At 49.0% G+C, this 18,143-nt stretch overlaps 1 protein-coding gene and 1 long non-coding RNA gene across 4 annotated transcripts in view; one reads left to right on the top strand and one right to left on the bottom strand.

Moving 5' to 3' along the window:
• Positions 1 to 18,143, top strand: part of ADCK1 (aarF domain containing kinase 1) — a 98,148-nt gene that overhangs the window by 60,480 nt on the left and 19,525 nt on the right. For all 3 annotated transcript variants that reach the window (XM_084793200.1, XM_084793202.1, XM_084793201.1), the window contains exons 5-6: positions 4,694 to 4,852; positions 15,811 to 15,969. In XM_084793200.1, the coding sequence (XP_084649326.1) occupies positions 4,694 to 4,852; positions 15,811 to 15,969 (318 nt within the window). The remainder of the gene's footprint in view (positions 1 to 4,693; positions 4,853 to 15,810; positions 15,970 to 18,143) is intronic.
• Positions 12,979 to 17,214, bottom strand: LOC311603921. The gene is made up of 3 exons (XR_014781327.1): positions 16,933 to 17,214; positions 15,759 to 15,906; positions 12,979 to 14,074 (listed from the first exon to the last, which is right to left on the bottom strand). It is a non-coding gene; the product is annotated as an uncharacterized lncRNA (long non-coding RNA).

The following is an 18,143-nucleotide window of genomic DNA, read 5'->3' as shown; positions in this document are numbered from 1 at the left end:
TTGCTGATGCCATGGTAACCTGCATTCCTCCTCTCACCAACAACCCTGCGGAATGCATTGGTCTGCGTTAGGTGCTCATACTTGGCCTTGGTATTTAGGTCTGCTTGAGACAGGGTATCCAGGGCCTGGGAGATGCGTTATGCCGAAGCTAAAACTGATCTGATGTGAAAGTATGAGGTCCATGGGGTGGGATATTTGATGTTGGGCCTTTTTAGAAAGTCCATCCTCACCCTGCCTTAATCTGTGTGACCTTGAGCCAGTGGCCACTTGGAGCCTTGGGCTGGCAGGCCTTCAGACATTGGTGTGGCTGGCTAAGATACTGAATCAAGGCAGAACTGTATTGTTTTTACAATTATCTGTATTACCAACAGGCCCAGCTAGTGATCAATTAAGACAGACACTTGTTACATTTTACAATAGCCTTAGTTAACGTGGGGCAGGGCAGATTATCAATCCTCTAAATTGCCTCCCATAGTGTGGCAGGCATGGGATCCCTGTCTCAATCCCATGCCATCTGCTTCTAATAACTTCTATCAAGCTACCTCCCGTCCATAATCCCAAATACTTGCTCATGTTCTTCATCAGGGCCAGATTCTCCATCCATGCCAGCCATGTGCTTCTCCTCCAGCTAACCCATGGCGGCCTTCCTCTCTTCACTTCAGGTCTCTTTTTTTTTTTTTTTTCTCATCCTGGCTGTCCTTTCTTCTTCCCCAGAATTCCTCTCTCTCTAAGCCCCACCTGTCTCCTGCCCTGTCTAGGTGGGATGGCTTTTTATTAAGCAAAAGGTTGGTCAGAGACAGCAAGCAGTAGTTAGCGTCAAAATACACCAGACCCCCCCGCCCCCCAACAGAACTTCCTAGCTTCAAGGCACCCTGACTCTTGCCATCTTAATTTGGGCCAAATGAGGCTTTTGGCCAGTGCTTAGCCAGTCCATGTGGTATTTTGGAAAAGATGCCCAGTGGCCTTGCTTTCTGGGGACCCACAGGCCTGACTTACTGGAAATCTGTCTGTATGCCTGTATAGGCAACAGTGTACCTTCCTTTGTCTTCAGGTCCTGGGACGCCTTCTCCCCAAGTACGACAACCGAGGCCTAAGTGGCGAGGGCCCCAGGGAGGATGCTATTCCTGCCCGGCGATGTCTTTCCTCATAAAGACCATCCCCTTCACACTCACGCACAGTCTGCCTCTTTCTGCACAGAGCCGGAACAACTTTTTCCCTGATCATTTTTTTTCCTAGATGACCATCCCAATACATTTGAATCTCAGACTGATGGTAATTAAAAAGCATCCAGCTAGTCATCCAGCTGTTTTACTTAATTGATTTTGCTGCCAGACCCAAGAGGAAAGAGAGGGGTGGGTGGGGGGGGGGAGGGGGTGGGTGGGGAGGGAGAGGGGGATGGAGAGGGAGAGAGGAGAGAGAGAGAGCAGGAAAGCAAGCCACAGAGGAAGAGCCCAATTTCCAAGAGGGACTAGAGGCAGCCGAGGGCCCTGCTTGAATCTAATTGCTTAAAATGCTGCAGTTTGTTTCTTCTGCTAATGCTTTTCCTCCGAGAGGGCCTGGGAACGAGGCAGGTCCTTGGCGATTGGAAGGGAGGGGCGGCATTTGTTTCAGCTGCGCGGGGCGTATAATTCTGCTTTCGGGACAGGGTCTATTTTTCCTTACTATCTATCAGCATAAAGTACTTTCACTGAACACTTTGAATTAAGGTTCCATTTAGAGATACTTTATTCATATTTAATTACAGGCTGCAGCACCGATCTTTAATTACCTTTTTTTTTTTATAAGCCAGCTAGGAGCATCCACTAGTGATCAATTATTGTGTATGTGTATGTGTGTATGTGTTTGTGTGAGCATGGGAGACTGTAGGAGTTACTTCTAGTTAGAGAAGGAAAGATGGCTGTAGGGATTGCTGGGGCCTGGGGTGGGACAGGGCTTTGCCTTGTACCCTCCCCGTGACGCAATTGCTTCTGCTGGTGAAATGGAGAATTTGGTTAATCCCTTTCTTCTAGGGCTGCTTCAGGTACTCAGTTAGCAGATGGGGGTAGGTGGTATCTTTGGGGCTTCCTCCATCCCCCAATGGGGGCAGGAGTTTGTTGGGGGGGGCGCCCTTCCTGTCCCTGTGTGGAGTAGCAGGCCTGGCTTCTTCTCTTCCTGGAGATTAGGATCTGCTTGCCTCAGCCCTTTCCTTCCTCCACTTCCCTGTGGGGTGCTCTTGGCAGCTGGGCTTGTCACACAGCCCTAGAGATGCCATGTCACTCTTTGGTTGCAATGACTCTGCAGTGTCCCCGCAATGACACAGGTTTGAAACTGGTTGTCCTTTTCAGATAAGGAGGTGACGTTCCCAGACAAAGGCTTAGGGTTGGGGAAGGAAGTCGTAGGGAGACTGGGCAAGGCCCACAGCTCCTCCTTGAGAAATGGTCTCCTTGGTCGGTCCTTCAGGCACTACTGGTCTCACCAGGGATGTGTGTGGATCTCACTGGACAGTAGCAGAAGCTCTGCCTCACACTGTTTAAGGCTTCTTGTCCTGATAAGGGGACAGAGAGGGGCTGAAACCCATAGTCACTGAGTCTCTTAGGGGCCCTGGGCCTGTGTCTCCCTCAGTCTTCTCATACGTACCTGAGAACACGTGGTGTTGGTCAGGGCCCCTCCAGTTGTTCTCCATCACAAAACTTAGCTCAAATTGACTTATGCAAGCAAGCAAACAAACAGAAAAGGAATTATAGGCTAGCTATTCAGGGATGGCTAGGGGAAGGGGCTGCAAGTAACCAGGATTATTTTCCATTTCTTGGCTCCGCCTCCTTTGTTTCTATCCTGTGACCTTGGTGTGCCTGGAGTTGTGGTTTTTCTTCTCAGGTCTAATAGAAAGTACATCTTCTCCCACAGTTTACACAGACACGGAAAAATTAGTCTGATTGGACTAGTTGGGTCACATGCCTATTTCTGAGCAAATCACGGTAGCTGGGGCCGCCGAGGGCTCTGATAGGTCAGGCTGAAGTCTCACTTGGAATAACAGGTGGGCTCTGCCCAGTTAAAGCTCCATCTGGATAGCGATCTGTGGGAGTGTGTGTGGCAGTGGCAGTGTGGGAACAGGAAGGCCGAGTGGGTTCAAGGGAAAGACTAGGTTGAGTCTGTTCTCCAGTGGAGGGAAAGCTGGACTTGGCCACTCAACAGATACCTGTTTGACTCTGACTGGTCTATCCCTGTCCAAATTGCAGGGGGCACAGCAGTGACCAGAGTCGCACACCCCCTCCCGCGCCCCTACCTCACTCAGTACATGCGCTTTTGAGGAAGGTGGTGACGTTGTTTTCCCATCTCAAGTGCAAGTGTATGATGAAAGTTTTTGTGCTGAGAGACCCAGAGTGAGTGAATAGATAACACAAGACGGTCTTGTCCTCAGGAAGCCCAGAACTCACAGAGGAGGGAAAGCCAAGTGTGCTGTTGGGGGAACAAGGAGATTTGGACACCACCATGGGGAGAAATGGTTCATTGGAGAGCTGTCTCTCATGACCAACACACGAGGCCCTTCTCTGATGCCTGCCTGGGTCCTGGCCTCTGCAGAATGTTGGAAAATGGAATGAAACTTAGCAGAAGGTACAGGAATGGTGGCAGGAGGTGGGAGCCATTGTGACCTGCTGTTGACAGGTGTAGCCTGGCAAACAGGATTGGGATGGTAGATGTGGGGCCTCAGATTTGAGGAGAGAAAGGGGCGGGACAATGAGGTCTGAAGCAGAGGACCAAAGCGGGAAAGGGGTGGGGAAGAAGACTGAACTGGCCTTGTATAGGAGCCTGTGGAGAGCAGGGAAGCAGCGGCCAGTGACTCATTACTGTAAACATGGGTGTGTGTTTGTCTGCAAAAATGGCCAGGCTTTCTGCAACTCTGAGGCTATGCAGGGACTTAAAGAAATGGAGAGGCTTTGAACCACAGCCTTTGCCAAGCTTGGGAGAAGTTTGTAGAGAGTCTCCTTCCATCCAGTAGGGTATTTGTATTGGACCCTGTAGTGGTGAGCCACTACTCAGAACGAACCAGTATGGCAGTTCTGAAAGAGAAAGGAGAAAGATAGCAGAAGACACAAGAGTAAGTGCGCTTCCTGTGGCATGCAGAAAGAAACAGGTGTGCACAAAAGAGGCGAGGGCACTTCCAGAGACTCACTTTAGGTGTCTGGCAGCCCTGGGATCCTGCTGGGGTGTGGCCAGGCTAGCCGTGGCTCATGTGAAGGTTGCTGCTCAGGCAAAGGCAATTGATGGCTGTGATCTGAGGCCTCCAGCTTACAGGTCCCTGAGCTCACTAGGTTGGGAGGATTGGAATATCTTCCATCTGGCCCATCTTGCTGCTCCGGCCCCAACTCTTTTAACTTTTTATGATCTGTGTGTGAAGGTTCAGCTGACTCGGTAGCGGATCATTAAATGGGCAAATGATACACAGTGTCTCTTTGGCCTTTGATGGGAGTTACAGGGCTTCTGTGCTCCCACGGGAGTGTGCCTTCTGCATGGTCTTCTGTCCTGTTCTGTCCATGTGTTGGCTGTGAACCCTGACCTTAGCAAAGGGGCCAAGCAGGGTCCATACAACTAACTGATAAGGCAGGAAATCTGCTGTGGGACACTGAGCAGCTCCGGCTCATCTCTCTGGCTCACCCTCTCACCGACTCAGGCCACTTTCCTCTCAGTTACTCTGTTCTCTGTCTACTCCTGACAGATCCACGACTTGTTCCTGAGCTTCGATGACACCCCTCTAGGGGCAGCCTCCCTGGCCCAGGTCCATAAAGCAGTGCTGCGCGATGGTCGGACAGTGGCAGTGAAGGTCCAGCACCCGAAGGTTCAGGCTCAAAGCTCAAAGGACATTCTTCTGATGGAGGTGGGTGACACCCCCCGCCCCCCACCTTTCTCTTTCCTGTTCCTCAGCCTTGTTTTTCCTCAGGAGCCAGACAGCCTCCCAGATTCTTACTCAGGCTGGTGGGTGGACTGTGGTCCTCTGAGGAGCAGAGTGGGAGAGAGGCGAACTGAGACACGACCAAGGCTGTGTCATAAGAACTTGGAATCACACCCTGGCAGGGTTGGTCAGTTCTTGATTTGTCCTGGAAATGCTTTGGGATATGTCTCAGAACACAGTGAGCAAGCTGATGGGGCCAAGCTGATTCAGGTCCTGATGGGGACCTGAGTCACAGAGAGACCTCTAGGGTGATGCAGCAGAAATGAGAGGAACCAAAGAGCTCCTCACAGCTAGACAGAATTGCACCTTAATGCGTTAGATTATAGCATAGAGAGAGAGAGAGAGAGCATGTGATAAGCCACAGCATAGAAAAATAGCGCGCACATCACCTAGAAATATTTATGCAGATGACTTGTTTGCTTATCTGACATTTGCTTTGAATTAACACATTTAGGTGCTTGCAAATGGCCCTAGGGAAAGCCCCAGAGGGCCTTGTGTGCTTCTGGAGTCTTCCATATGTGTGCCTAGACCTAGGGAGGGAGAGTCTGTGCTCAAACTATTGGGAAAAAGCCAGTATTCCCACATGGAAGTCAACAGTCTGTTCCTCCTGCATGTCCTTCTCCTTCCTGGACTCTCTTCCTTTTTTTTTTTTTAAAATCTAGACTCAACTCTCAACTCATTTTAAACCGACCACATGCACCAAGGTCTCTTGTCACTGTATATGACGTGGTTGCTGAGGACATTTGAGTAAGTGAGCTCTGTTCCCACAGGGACGTAACAGGTGTCGAATAGGACCTTGAGCTCTCAGCGAAGGAAGGCACTGAGCCTGGATGCGTGGAGTTGACCAGGAGGGTTCCCTGGAGGGTTAGTGCCCTTGTACACTTGAAGGAGTCATGAGACTGCTGGGCAGTGCAAGGGTGACCAAGGATGACAGCTGAGCATGTGGACGCTTATAGGAGCAGAGGGAGCTTGGAGAATTAGCACTAGCTCAGATGGTGGGAGTGATTGGGAGTGAGACTGGGAAGATAGGCAGGATAGGAGTGGTCCCTTATCCCAGACTCAGGTGTGGAACGGTAGCCATAGTCAACATGACATACTCGTGGGACTGACAACATCTGATTTTCTCAGTAGTCAGTGGGGACCCGTATAAGAATTTTAATCAGGGGTTGGAGAAATGGCTCAGGGGTTAAGGGCACTGACTGTTTCTCCAGAGGTCCTGAGTTCAATTCCCAGCAACCACATGGTGGCACACAACCATCTATAATGTGAGCTGATGCCCTCTTCTGGCCTGCATGTACATCTGCATTGTATACACAAAAATAAATAAACACAAAAAACATTAAAAAAAAAAAAAGAATTCTAATCAGGAATCTGTTATGATCAGATAGGCACCAGAAATCAAAGTGTGTTTGGCAATCCAGAGAATGCATTGGGAAAGCACAAAGTCTGTGTAGCCGGGAGACGAGTTGAGGGCTGCTGTGCTGGTGGGCATGAGATAAAGTCAGAAGCAAGGCAGTATCACAGGGGTAGAGGAGAGAGCTGGGTTCAAGTTGGAGAGTCATCCAGACTTCGTGACCAGCTGTTTGTGGGAAGAGGCCAAGGAGGAGACAGAAACGTGTCTTCGATTTCTGGTGTAAATGATTATCACTGGGTGTCTTTCCCTAGAGTCCAGTTGGGGAAAAACCAAGAAATTGCTCTAGGTTAGAAAAGCAATGAGTATATGAGGTTCCAGAAGCTATTGGCTTGGGAGTATTGTTGTAGCCATTTTGGAAAATAGAGTTTCTTAGAATTCCCTAGCATTGTCAAATGGGAGGTCAAACCAGGAAGGCACTGATGAAAAGGGTATTTTGGGTTTGGAGATCTTAGAGTTGTTAGGAAGAGAAGCTACAAAGGGGTGAAGGAGAGCTGAGACCCAAGGAAGTGGAGGCTCAGTGTAAACTCTTGGTGTCTGGTGTTCAGCCACGGGCAATTGGAGAGCATAGCATTCAGTGCTGCCGGGACACAAGCGGGTCTCAGCTGGTGGGGAAGGGATGCTGCAGACTCAGCAGGGAGACACACAGAGACGTCAATCCAGGAGGAGACTCATGAGATTGGGCACCAAGAGCACAAACAGGCAGTGGCCTTTGATGAGTCTCTGCCCTGAAAGTAGAAGGCAGTAAGGCTGAGCATGGATGAGCGTGTGGGGCCCTGGAGAGGGGAGGGAAGGTGGGCAGCAGAGTGGGTACCAGACTGATAGCCTCTATTTTTTCTCTGCTGTAGGAGGCCAGACCATCTGCCAAGAGTGAGAGGGTAGGAGGTAGCATTGGAGGCTCGAGGGGGTGAAGGTTTGGAATAGCTGCTGCGTGTCTCTCAGAGGTAGCTGTTAGGCTAGGGGACCAGGTCTACTGAGTGACCTTGGTCACAGACTGCAGACCTAAGGTTTCAGAGCATCTCTTGGTAGCTGAAGGCATGGTCCTAGCCAGGAGAAAACAGGATCCAGGGAAGAGCCAGACAAGAGCCTCCCTTGGCATGACAATGTACCATAGCCCCTATGGGCTAGCACCGTTGTCACTTTGTCCTGTTCAGATCCTCAGCGGCTCCTTAAGAAATGGTGCCTATAAAGCCAATGGCAATATGAACAGTGATAAAGGTTTGGCATCTTCCTTCCTGAGGTAAGCATCGGATGCTTTCATTGGGAAGTGTGCCTGGCAGGCCCTCTGCAGAGCACACAGTGTCCTCTTGGCAGTGGCTGGGAGGGGTAGAGTTGGGAGCACGGGTAGAGATCCAGGAGGGCAGATGAAGAAGGTCTGATGCTGCTACCCAGGCAGCCGTCATCAGCAGGGGCAGGGCCAGGCTTGGCCCTTGGTAAGAAAGTCCTGTTATTGCTACCTTTCTCCTGGAAAATCAGGAAGATCTTAACTAGTAAGCTTGTTTGATATTTGAAATGAGTTTTTTAAAAAAATATTTATTTATTTATATGAAGCTCTATCTCCATGTTCACCTGCACGCCAGAAGAGGGCACCAGATCACATTATAGGTGGTTGTGAGCCACCATGTGGTTGCTGGGAATTGAACTCAGGACCTCTGGAAGAGCAGACAGTGCTCTTAACCTCTGAGCCACCTCTCCTGCTCCGAAATGTCTTTTTTTTTTTTCCCTCTTCAAGTCCAGATCTAAATGATATCTGTATTTTAGGGATGGCGACTCTAGGAAGGCGCTCCGGCCTGCATGACAGGAGGAGAATGAGTTACTTCTAGGGGACACGAAGGCCACGTTAGGTACCAGAAGCTTGTGGACAGGTGTAGGTGTCTGGCTTTTCTGCACAGAGTACTGGGTGTGCCTTCAGGCTTGCCTCTTGCCACTGGAAGGTTAATCTGATTAAAGTAATTCCTACTAAACAGAGAGGGACCGATCAGCTTAGCCTCTGGATGTCTGCTTTTTTAGGAAGGCGAGCTTAGCAATCTGAATATGTCGCATGTGAGGGTGGGGGAAATGGAGGCTTTTTAGAGTGAGACTTTTGAGAGGGGTGAGTTGAAGATCCCTGGGTGTCCCAGCTGGGATGCAGTGGTTAGCAGTGCCATAGGGAAATGCTGCAGATGGAACGCCCATATTCTCTGAGGCATGGAAGCACCTGTACCAGCTGTCCCAGAGTTGACTGGTCCGATGACACCTCACCGTGGCCCCATAAAGACCAAGGTTTTTCCCATCTTTAGTTGGTGGATGGCTTCCTCAGCTTCTTGGTTTGCCCTTCTAACATAGTGTCCCTTGTGGGCCCCAAACAGCTGCCCAGCTCTCGTGACATGCAGATGCCAAAGAAGGTTTTTTTTTCCGTTATGCTATTTTCTGAAAAGAGAGTTCCCTGGGAGTCTCTTCATTTGGTGTTGCCTGAAGAATTGATACCATGACTGTTTTGGCATGCTTGTCCTGGCAAGAGAGACCAGATCACCTTTCATGGCACAGGCTAGTCTGGCTTTGCCTTCTCACCAAAGGTCTGTTTTCCCTGATGGGCAGAAGGGTACGCTCATATCAGTTTAGCCAGAAAGGTGGGCGAGGTAACTCCTAGGCTGGTACCCAGGAACACATGCCACCCTAGGGTTTGGTGTTTTCTGCAAACCATGCCTCACCTTTGGGGACAGGGATTGTCCCTGGGACAGTAGAGAGATGCCATAGGAAGGGAAGTCACTCTGAGCACAGAATCTGACTATCCCGGCGACACTGGTGACATTGTCTAGAAGTGAGAGGCACAGCCAGAGATGCTTTTCAGCTTTGTCATTGTCACCCGATACTGTCCCTTGAGTAGTTGGGGTAACTCTACTTCTAGATGCACAGCTAGTGACGCTTATTGATTTGTGTGGCTGTTCAGAGCCAGGCTAATTGGGCCCCGAGATTGGAACAGTGATTCAGCAGGAAAGGCTGAGGGGACGGACACCAACTTTCCACCAGCTGGCTGGTGCTGCACTTCCTACCCGAAGTGGTGAGCATTCAGCAGGCTGCATTCACTGCCATGGGATGTAGTGGGCTGTAAGCTGGTGATGGATGAGTCCTTCATCCCTACTTCCCACAGCAGTTTTGTGTCGTCACTACAATCCCTCCTCCGCCCCCTCCCCCCATGGTCTGTAGAGCTTCTGTAGCTGATGAAGAACAGCTCTTGCTGTGTCACTCCCTAAGGATCTAAGCCATGGCCAGTGCCACGCCATGCATGTGCCATAGTCTTCCCAAGTGATCTGATGCAGTGAGGCAGAACTTTCCGGCCTGGGTGCCAATGTCCGATCTGTTGCTTGATGTCACTTGGCCTTTCCCAAGGTCTTCAAAAAGAATGACTGGTGACAGTCCTGTTCCTAACTTTTTGGGTAGCACGTTTACACTCTGTGTCATCTTGTTTCTTTTCTAAATGTGCCGATTGAACAGTGGGAGGCTAGGTACTTCGTGGATTGGCACAGAATCCAACAGCTGATTTTAGTTAAAAGAAACAGATACAAAAATATGCAAGGATATAAGCCATCTCATGGGAAATTGTGTTCACTCTGTACTTGTGTGTTCTAAAAGGCAGGAGCGCTTTAATAACTTACTTGAGAAAAAGATAAACCCAGTGAGTGGCGGGCTGTTTCCAGGCCCTGAGCGGATGTCCATCGTCACTAGCACCCATCTTCAGCACCTCAGATGAGTGAAAATCTTCTCCCCACACTCTGATTTCCACGGAGCATTGCTTCTTTTATAGCATTTGGTAACAGTAGCCTCCACTGTGCTTTGCCCTTTGCACGGCTCTCTGTGCCTTACCTGAGCTTCCTGTCATATTAGCTCACACTGCCTTGCATGAAGCAGGACTCTAGAAGGAACGGAGGAAAACCTGGGTCCAGATTCTGGCTGGGTGGTTATGAACTGTTTCAGGGGTGCTCGGGGCTTCCAGAAGCACTTCCTTTCTTTGTAAAGTGGGCAAGACGGTTAAATGAGTGTGCTGTGCCTGCAAAGTTCCTCAGAGCACATAGCTGGCTCACTGGAGGTGCTGAGTGATGAGTACTTTCGTTTTTATCCCCTTCAGCAATTATAAATAACTGCCAACATGGTGAGGCCTGGTGACACACGACTTTAATCCCAGCACTTGGGAGCCAGAGGCAGGAGGATCTCTGAGTTTGAGGCCAGCCTGGACTATATAGCTATCTCTAGTAATTCAACTACTTAGAGAGACCCTATCTTAAAAAAAAAAAAAAAAGCCAAGCCAGGCATAGTGGTGCATGCCTTTAATCCCAGCACTTGGGAGGCAGAGGAAGGTGGGTCTCTGTGAGTTCAAGGCTAGCCTAGTCTACAAAATGAGTCCAGGACAGCCAAGGCTACACAGAGAAATCCTGCCTTGAAAAAAAAAAGCCAATAAATAATAAACAAAATAGCTGCCACTGGTTTTCAAATTTCTGCATGATCCTATTTTTTTCTGTTCTATTTTTATATGTTCACAATTGATTTTTCTCTACTGTGAGGCAGAGTCACTATATAGGACAATAGTTTACCTATATTTTTCTTTTCGTTTTGGTATAGATTTTCAATTTGTAGCCCAGGCTGTTTGTGAACTCACAGCAATCCTTCTGCCTCAGCATCCCTCATGCTGGCATCACAGGCCTGGGCCCCAGTGTCTTGTTGTGTGGTTTTTTTTTTTTAAACTTTATTTTGAGGGAAGCATTAGTTACTGACTGTACCTGACTGATAAGGCTCCAGATTTGGAAGGAAATTCTCAAATATTCTATGGTTCTCAGGAACTCAGAGGGTAACCTTTCCCTACCCAAATCTCCAGAACAAAATTTAGCCATTGTCATCACTCAGCTGTGCATGCAGTTGTCTCAGGAGAAGCTGAATACTCTGAAATAGTCATGCGTTCATTTGCTTATTCCCTTCTTCATTCATGTGAGTGTCCAATAAATATTTGCGAGTGTTGAGTAAGTGCTGGATGCTGGTGAAAACACTGGCTGCTGGAAGAATTTTATGAAGAAAGTGCATTTGGGGGAAAAAGATTAAAAGGGCGAACAGAAGGTAACCTCTGCTTCATTTTAGTTAGTTGCATCTGTTGTCAAAAAGAAACCAAAATGAATTTACTTAGGTTAGGCTCTTGGATTTGGGTGTGCAGAGAACACGGAAGGTGAAGCAGGGCTTTCTTTACTCTCGCAAGCCAGGAAGTGTGAGGCATGGCCGAAGCCAAACCCTGCCACCCCCATGACCTTTCCTTCCTCCTTTTCACCTAATGAATGTCAGAGGTTGGTGAACCCCTCCCTGAGTTAGGGGCACAACCTTGCACTTCTTGGCTTCATAACTGACATCAGAATCTAAGGTTGGGCCACCTCACGTAGGGGCAGGGTGACTTCCTATAACTGTTTTACTGCTGACTTCTCCTCTCTTTAAAAAAAAAAAAAGGATGTATATGGTGTGTGTAAATGTGGGTGCCTGTGTGCCATGGCACTGTGTGGAGGTCAGAAGACAACTCTCGGATCAGGCTGTCCCTTTCCACTATGGATTTCGGAGGTTGAACTCAAGTCATCAGGACATGCAGCAAGTGCTTTCACCCACCGAGCCATCTCACTGGCCTGCAAGTCTCTCGGCTTCAAGGATGGAGGCTCCCTTTATTCAGTTTTATTTTTCATAGTTTTTCAGGTATCTGTGGCTGGGTCAGTTTAGCACAATATTTTGAGAGACTGCATCTGTATCACTTTTACTGTAGTGTATTTTAATTGCTTCTTATTTTTCTTACTTGCAATGCCTCATTGTCGTTCAGCCTCCAGTGGACTGGTCTGGGTTCCTCATCCCGTGGGCCGGTGGTCCAGGCTCTGCTAGCTTCCGGATGAGAACAGACAGATCTTGAGACCAAAGGTCCCAAGGTCCTATTTCTTGCTCAGGGGCAGCATAGAGCACTTAGGGTGAGGCCTGAGGTGGGGTGCTAAGCCAGGTTACCAGCCTCTCCGGGGGAGGTGGAAAATGAGTTTTCCATGGAGTGTTACAGTTTTGCTCTTTTAGAATGAGACTGCAGGTCTCAGACAGAGGTGGAGAGATTCAAGCCCCGCAAGCCAGGGACAAGACCAAAGTGTTAGAGCTCCTTGTTTGAGCTGCTGTGCCGAGCACAGCAGAGGAAACAGGAGGATGCTCAAAACCCGCTGGCAGGCAGGTCCGCTGAGACGCAGGTCCAGTTGTGCTTCACTGGAGGTCAGCACCCAGCCAGTGGTGGAGATGGAGCAGGCCCCAGCGGCTGCAAAGGCAGTTTCACCGTTGCTGCCGGACCACTGGAGTCCAGCAATGGTTTGTTTACCTCACCCCCACCCCCTGGAATAAATGGAGTCTCAGACGGTCGTGGTGGAGGAATGGTGAGCAAGAGAGTACCCCCCAAGCACAACAGCCAGCCTTTGTTTACAAACCTTGAGCAGTGGGGAGCGGTTTTGGAGGTAAATGTGTCTGATTCACTAGGGCTAAGGGTGCCAGGATACTTAATCTACATACAGTGGTACAGTGGGGGGCAGGCAGGGGGGCGCAGGGGTGTCCCATCACAAGAAGAAGAAAACATAATACTTAATTATCCTGTGGTTGAGGGAATGACTTCTAGGTCTGATTAGAGGTCATTTGCTGGAGGCCAGGATCTCCTCAGCATAGAGTGGGGTACTTCGAGGAATTCCCTTTGCTGGCTGAATAAGTTCCTTATCAGGAAAGGGTCAGGCCTGTAATCTTCCTTAAGGACTATGTGACATTTCCTACCAAATCTGGGGTTACCAGAGCAGGTGGAGTGGGAACCCCATTGAGAAAAGGGAGTCCACCTTCACATACCGAGCACAAAATGGCTATCTGGAGAGGTCAGACTTCAACCTTATCCAGAAGAGTCCCACACCTCATTTATGAATTATAAGTTTTTATGTATAAGAAAGACCACTAAAATATAGGGTCTTGTATCAGCTGCAGTTTCAGATGCCCACAGGATTCCTGAATTCTTCCCTGGTAGGAGGGAACCACTGAGGGACCCAGATCTCCGAGTGCTATGAAGGTTTGGGGTTATAAATTGATACACAAATTAGTTATTAGCAATGAATATTAATAGTGTCTGCCCTTGTGACAAATGGCATAGAGTACTAATGGTGACCAATAATGGTAGGATTGACTAATTATATGAATGATTAGTGATAGAAAAACCTTTCAGATATGTTTCAGTATGCTTGGATATTAAGGATAATTAACATTTCATAAATAGCATGAACATACAGAAAGCGATGAGTAATGGTTGCTTGGTCAGCAGCTTCCCCCAGTGTAGACCTGTGTAGACACAGTAGGCTCCCTATGTATGTCCAGGTTTAACCCAAGAGTTCAAGTGCTGATTGCACAAGTCAGGGAGCTCACTGGGCTGCTTTCCTGAGCCTGTAGGTGAGGCCCAGAGTACAGACATGAACAAAGTGCCTAGTGCTGTTTCCTTCCTTCCTTCCTTCCTTCCTTCCTTTTTCTGAACTTGGACTGTTTTCTGTTGCTCTGATGCCACCAGGCAGGGCTTAGGCCTCAGACAGCCACCTTTACTTTCATGTACTTGCTCTGTCCCCACTTCAATAGCAGCTAAGGGTCATCTGAGGATACCTGATGAGAGACGGTGTCTGCAGCCTCGTAAGTCCATGATGCCTGGGCCTGATGCACGTACCCTGGCCCGCTGTGGCCACTGCTCCCTTTTTGTTTCATGAGACACAAACAGAAACACAACAATTGAAGTCAGTTGGTGTAAGGTCACAGGTCTAGCCTAGACTGAAGAGGAATTAGACAACAGCCCAATGTAATGAAAAATGGCTTTGTTAGAAATTGACTGTGGTAACCCCATGTGATGGTCCTTAGCATAGCACCTGGTGCATCACAGAGGACGTAGGGTTTCAAAACAAAGCCGCCTATGCCTTTTGGGTGATGGCTTTGCCGTAGATTTTGAATTTTCTCTTTCTCACATGTGTCTAGTACAGTCTGCATAACCAGCAAGAGTGGAGGTACAGAACCAGCCTGTCAGTGGGGTTCAGTGAGTTGGAAAGGGAAGGTGGGGAGGGAGGGGGACACTGAGTCCCCAGCACACCTGGCTCCTCTTACTGGCCTCCTGGCCTCTGCCTCTGATACTTAACTCACATCGCCAAACTCACATCCAGAGCCAGATAAAACGTCTAACCCCCCCCCCCCCCCCATCGTCTCATCACTCAGGAATCCACAGTGAACGCAAGGGTCAAAAATCTAAGTTTTGTTTTGTTTTTTTTTTTAAATCTAGGTGGACAAACCTTTGTCTTGCCAAACCTATATGTTTCTTTATTCAATTTTTAAAAAACCATGAAAGGTCTTATTTTATGCAGATAACATAGAAAATAAGGCAGGGTGAGTATATCTCTTATTAAAAATAATGCTTGGGACCAGGAGTGTTTTAGGCTTAGACTTTTGACTCTTGAGCTCACTGTGGATTCTTGAGTGATGAGATGATGAAGTGGAGGGGCAGGTTTTGGAATTTTTGCACCTGTATAATGAGGCATCTTGGGGATGGTCCCCTGTCTGAAGACAGAACTCGTTTATGTCTCATATACATTTTACACTCGTAGCCTGAAGGTGAATTTCATATAATAATTGTAGTGCTCTTGTATTTTTTGAGTGCAGCCTGTCATGAGGTCATGAGGTGTGGAAGTTTCCATTTGTGATGTCCTGTGGGCACTCAGGCAGTTTCAGGTCTTGGGGCCTTTCTGATGCCAGAACTTTGAGTCCTGCATGCTCAGCCTGTATTGCAACAGCTTTAGTCCCACTCTTGTGGCTTAAGTGCGTGACGGTGATAGCCATAGCGGAAGCGCCTCCTCTTCCCTTTGTAAGTCGGTGAAGAACAACCCTCGCTAGGCATTGGAGTCAGTTGTTGAGAGCTTGCCTGCCTACCACGTGTAAGACCCTTAGTTTAGTCCCTAGCACTCCACCCAAACCAACACCAACAAAACAGTGATGACAAACTGAGAACCACTATGGGAGTGTCCACAGCACAGGTCATGGAGGCTGTCTTGAGTAAGGCCTTGGGAACCTGGTTCACTTGGGAACATGGAACCGGCCGTAGGCTTCCTTCCTGTCTGGGCAGATTTGGAAAAAGTCTCTGAGCCCTGATTAGTGACACGACACGTTCCCACATGTCTCCCATAACTGTGTGGATTCAGAGGGACATTAGAGCTCAGCGGATGCTGGGTACCCAGCCAGGCAGCACCTAGCCAACGGTCGTCAAGGTTACTTCTGGCTGTGTTAGCTTCTTATCCTCTTGGGCTTAGTACAGTTGTGGCGACAGAGGCCAGGAGAACAGTGCCCCTTCCTGCGTGTGCTTCAAGGGAGACCCAGGCAGGGGGTAGGAAGTGTTACCTTCCTTGTGGGTGCCATGGGCTGCCTGACAGGTTTGCTTGGTGGATTTCAGGTGCTTGTCCTGGCTGTGAAGCAACTCTTCCCAGACTTTGAATTCATGTGGCTAGTGGACGAGGCCAAGAAGAACCTGCCTCTCGAGTTGGACTTTCTGAATGAAGGGAAGAACGCAGAGAAAGTGGCCCATATGCTCAAACACTTTGACTTCCTAAAGGTAGGAGGGCAGGGCAGTAGGGCATGAGTGCTGGGGTGGGGGTGGGGGGCGATGTCCCCACTGAGAGGGCCTGAGTTGGGACATCTCTCCGCCAAAGTTCCTTACTTAAGGTGAGTGCTTTGTAATCGGAGACCCATAGGAAAGCCCTTGAAGGCAATTACCAAAAGAGTGAACCCTGGTATGGTTGCTGACCTGCCAGTCAGACGAACAGATGTTCTTTACAGCATCGACACCGGGCACCCCTGGGGTACGGTGTGCCGTGGCCGCTGCCTCCACAGAACACGGCGTGACAGTGGGTGACGGTGACCGTGATAGCTACCACTAGTGTATTGTGACCCTGCTCCAAGGATACGCATTTCATTTGCTCATGTAGCACACAGATCTGGTACAGGAGTGCTCTTGCTGTCACTACGGTGCGCAGACCTGTTCGGCTGAAACCTTAGGACTCACGAGAGAAACAGGCATGGGGCACAACGCTCCAAAACCTCATCAGTGATGCAGAAAAAGAAGCATGAGGCTCAGGGCATCCGATATGTCTGCTTGCGTGTCTTATTCCTTACCCAGGGTTTATTGTTTTTTTTTTCATCTCTTGCTGCGGTAGGCACTGCAGCTTGGCCCCTACTCTAGAAACTTCCCTCTTAATGGGAGGAAGAAGACGTATGTGTTGCCTGTCTTACAAAGTGTTGTGCACACAGTGGACACTTATCTTTGTTTTGCTTGGCTTCCCCTGAGAAAGTGCTTAATCTACCCAGGACAGAGAGCTCAGAGGGCCTTCACAGAGTGCTGGCTGTACGAAGGAGACAGCAGTGTTTAGGGAGCGTGTTAGTGTGTCAGGTACTGTTTCTCCAACAGTGCTCACATGCCCTGATGGTGGCCCCTTCCAGCCCATCCCCGTACACAGCTGTGTCTTGGGTAGAGTTCCAGTTCTAGCCCGGGCTCTTTGGCTCTGTGTATGCTACTCACCTCAGAGTTTCTGCCACCTTTTACCTGGCAGGGGTGCCCCTGAGTTGCCACAGTGCCGAGGCCAGACAAGTCCAACAATCTCCTCCGCTGTTTCCATGGAAACAGCAGAATCATCCTCTGGCTGGAGCCAACTAGCAACTGCCAGACCAAGACATGTAATAATAATAATAACACAGATTTCTGAAACAAGGATGCCAAATTGGTAAATAATTAACATACTGATCTGACCCGCTGCCGCCAGAACTCACATACCATCCCTAAGACAATGGAGGAACGAAGGCTCCTGAGTAATTAATTTTGCCTAAGCACATCATAAGCAGGAAGCAAATTTTGTACTGTGAACCCAGCTCAGCTTTTAAAACTGTAGATAGATTGCTCTTGCATGCTGGCACCCCATCACAACATCTGTGCGTAATTAAGCCTCAGCAAAGAGTTTGCCTCTCATGTGTGAGGCCTCTTCCAGTGCGAAAGGGGGGGGGGCGCTTAATAACCTCAACCCTTCACAGTCAATCTCTGGGCTCCAGCCCATCTCTGAATGAATAGAGAGGAGGCCTGAAGAAGGGGAAGGGCAGCCAGACTGAAGAGTATGATTCTGAACGTGCACGGAACAGGGCTGTGCCAGGCAGTCAGGCTTGTGATTAGCCGGGGGAAGAGCTGGGGGTAGACAGGAAGGGAGAAACTGCCTAAGCATAGGCTTGGGACTAGAAGAGATGAGAGCTTCCCTGTGGGTGGACTGGGGGTGAGACTGAGTCACATAGGCCAGGGTGACTCCAGAGTTCCTTTGAGTGAAGTCAGGAGCCGGAGGGCCATGTGCGTTCTTGGAGAAGTGTCATAGCTTATTAGACTCTTAAAGATGAGCGACATGTGTGATAACCTCTGACCTTTTAATGTGTTAGACACTCCAAAAAGTGTTGCGCGTGTGTCTACTCTTTAATCCTTACAGCAGGTTTTTGTTTGCCTCCTTGCTTTTTTGTTTGTTCCTGAGACAGGGTTTTTCTGTATATTCTTGGCTGTTCTGGAACTCACTCTATAACCTAAGCTGGCTTCAAATATACAGAAATCTGCCTGCCTCTCCCTCCCAAGTGCCAGGATTAAAGGCAGCGCTGCTACTGCCTGGCAGGAGGTATCATTTTAAACCCCATGTCATCAGTTGGGGAACAGAAGTCCCAATTGATCCCTAGGGTGACACAGTGAACCAGCACAGGACCAAG

Source organism: Acomys minous (genome assembly GCF_964271855.1).
Source record: "Acomys minous genome assembly, chromosome: 8".
NCBI classification, from domain to species: Eukaryota; Metazoa; Chordata; class Mammalia; order Rodentia; family Muridae; genus Acomys; species Acomys minous.
This window is presented reverse-complemented; position numbering and strand designations above follow the sequence as displayed.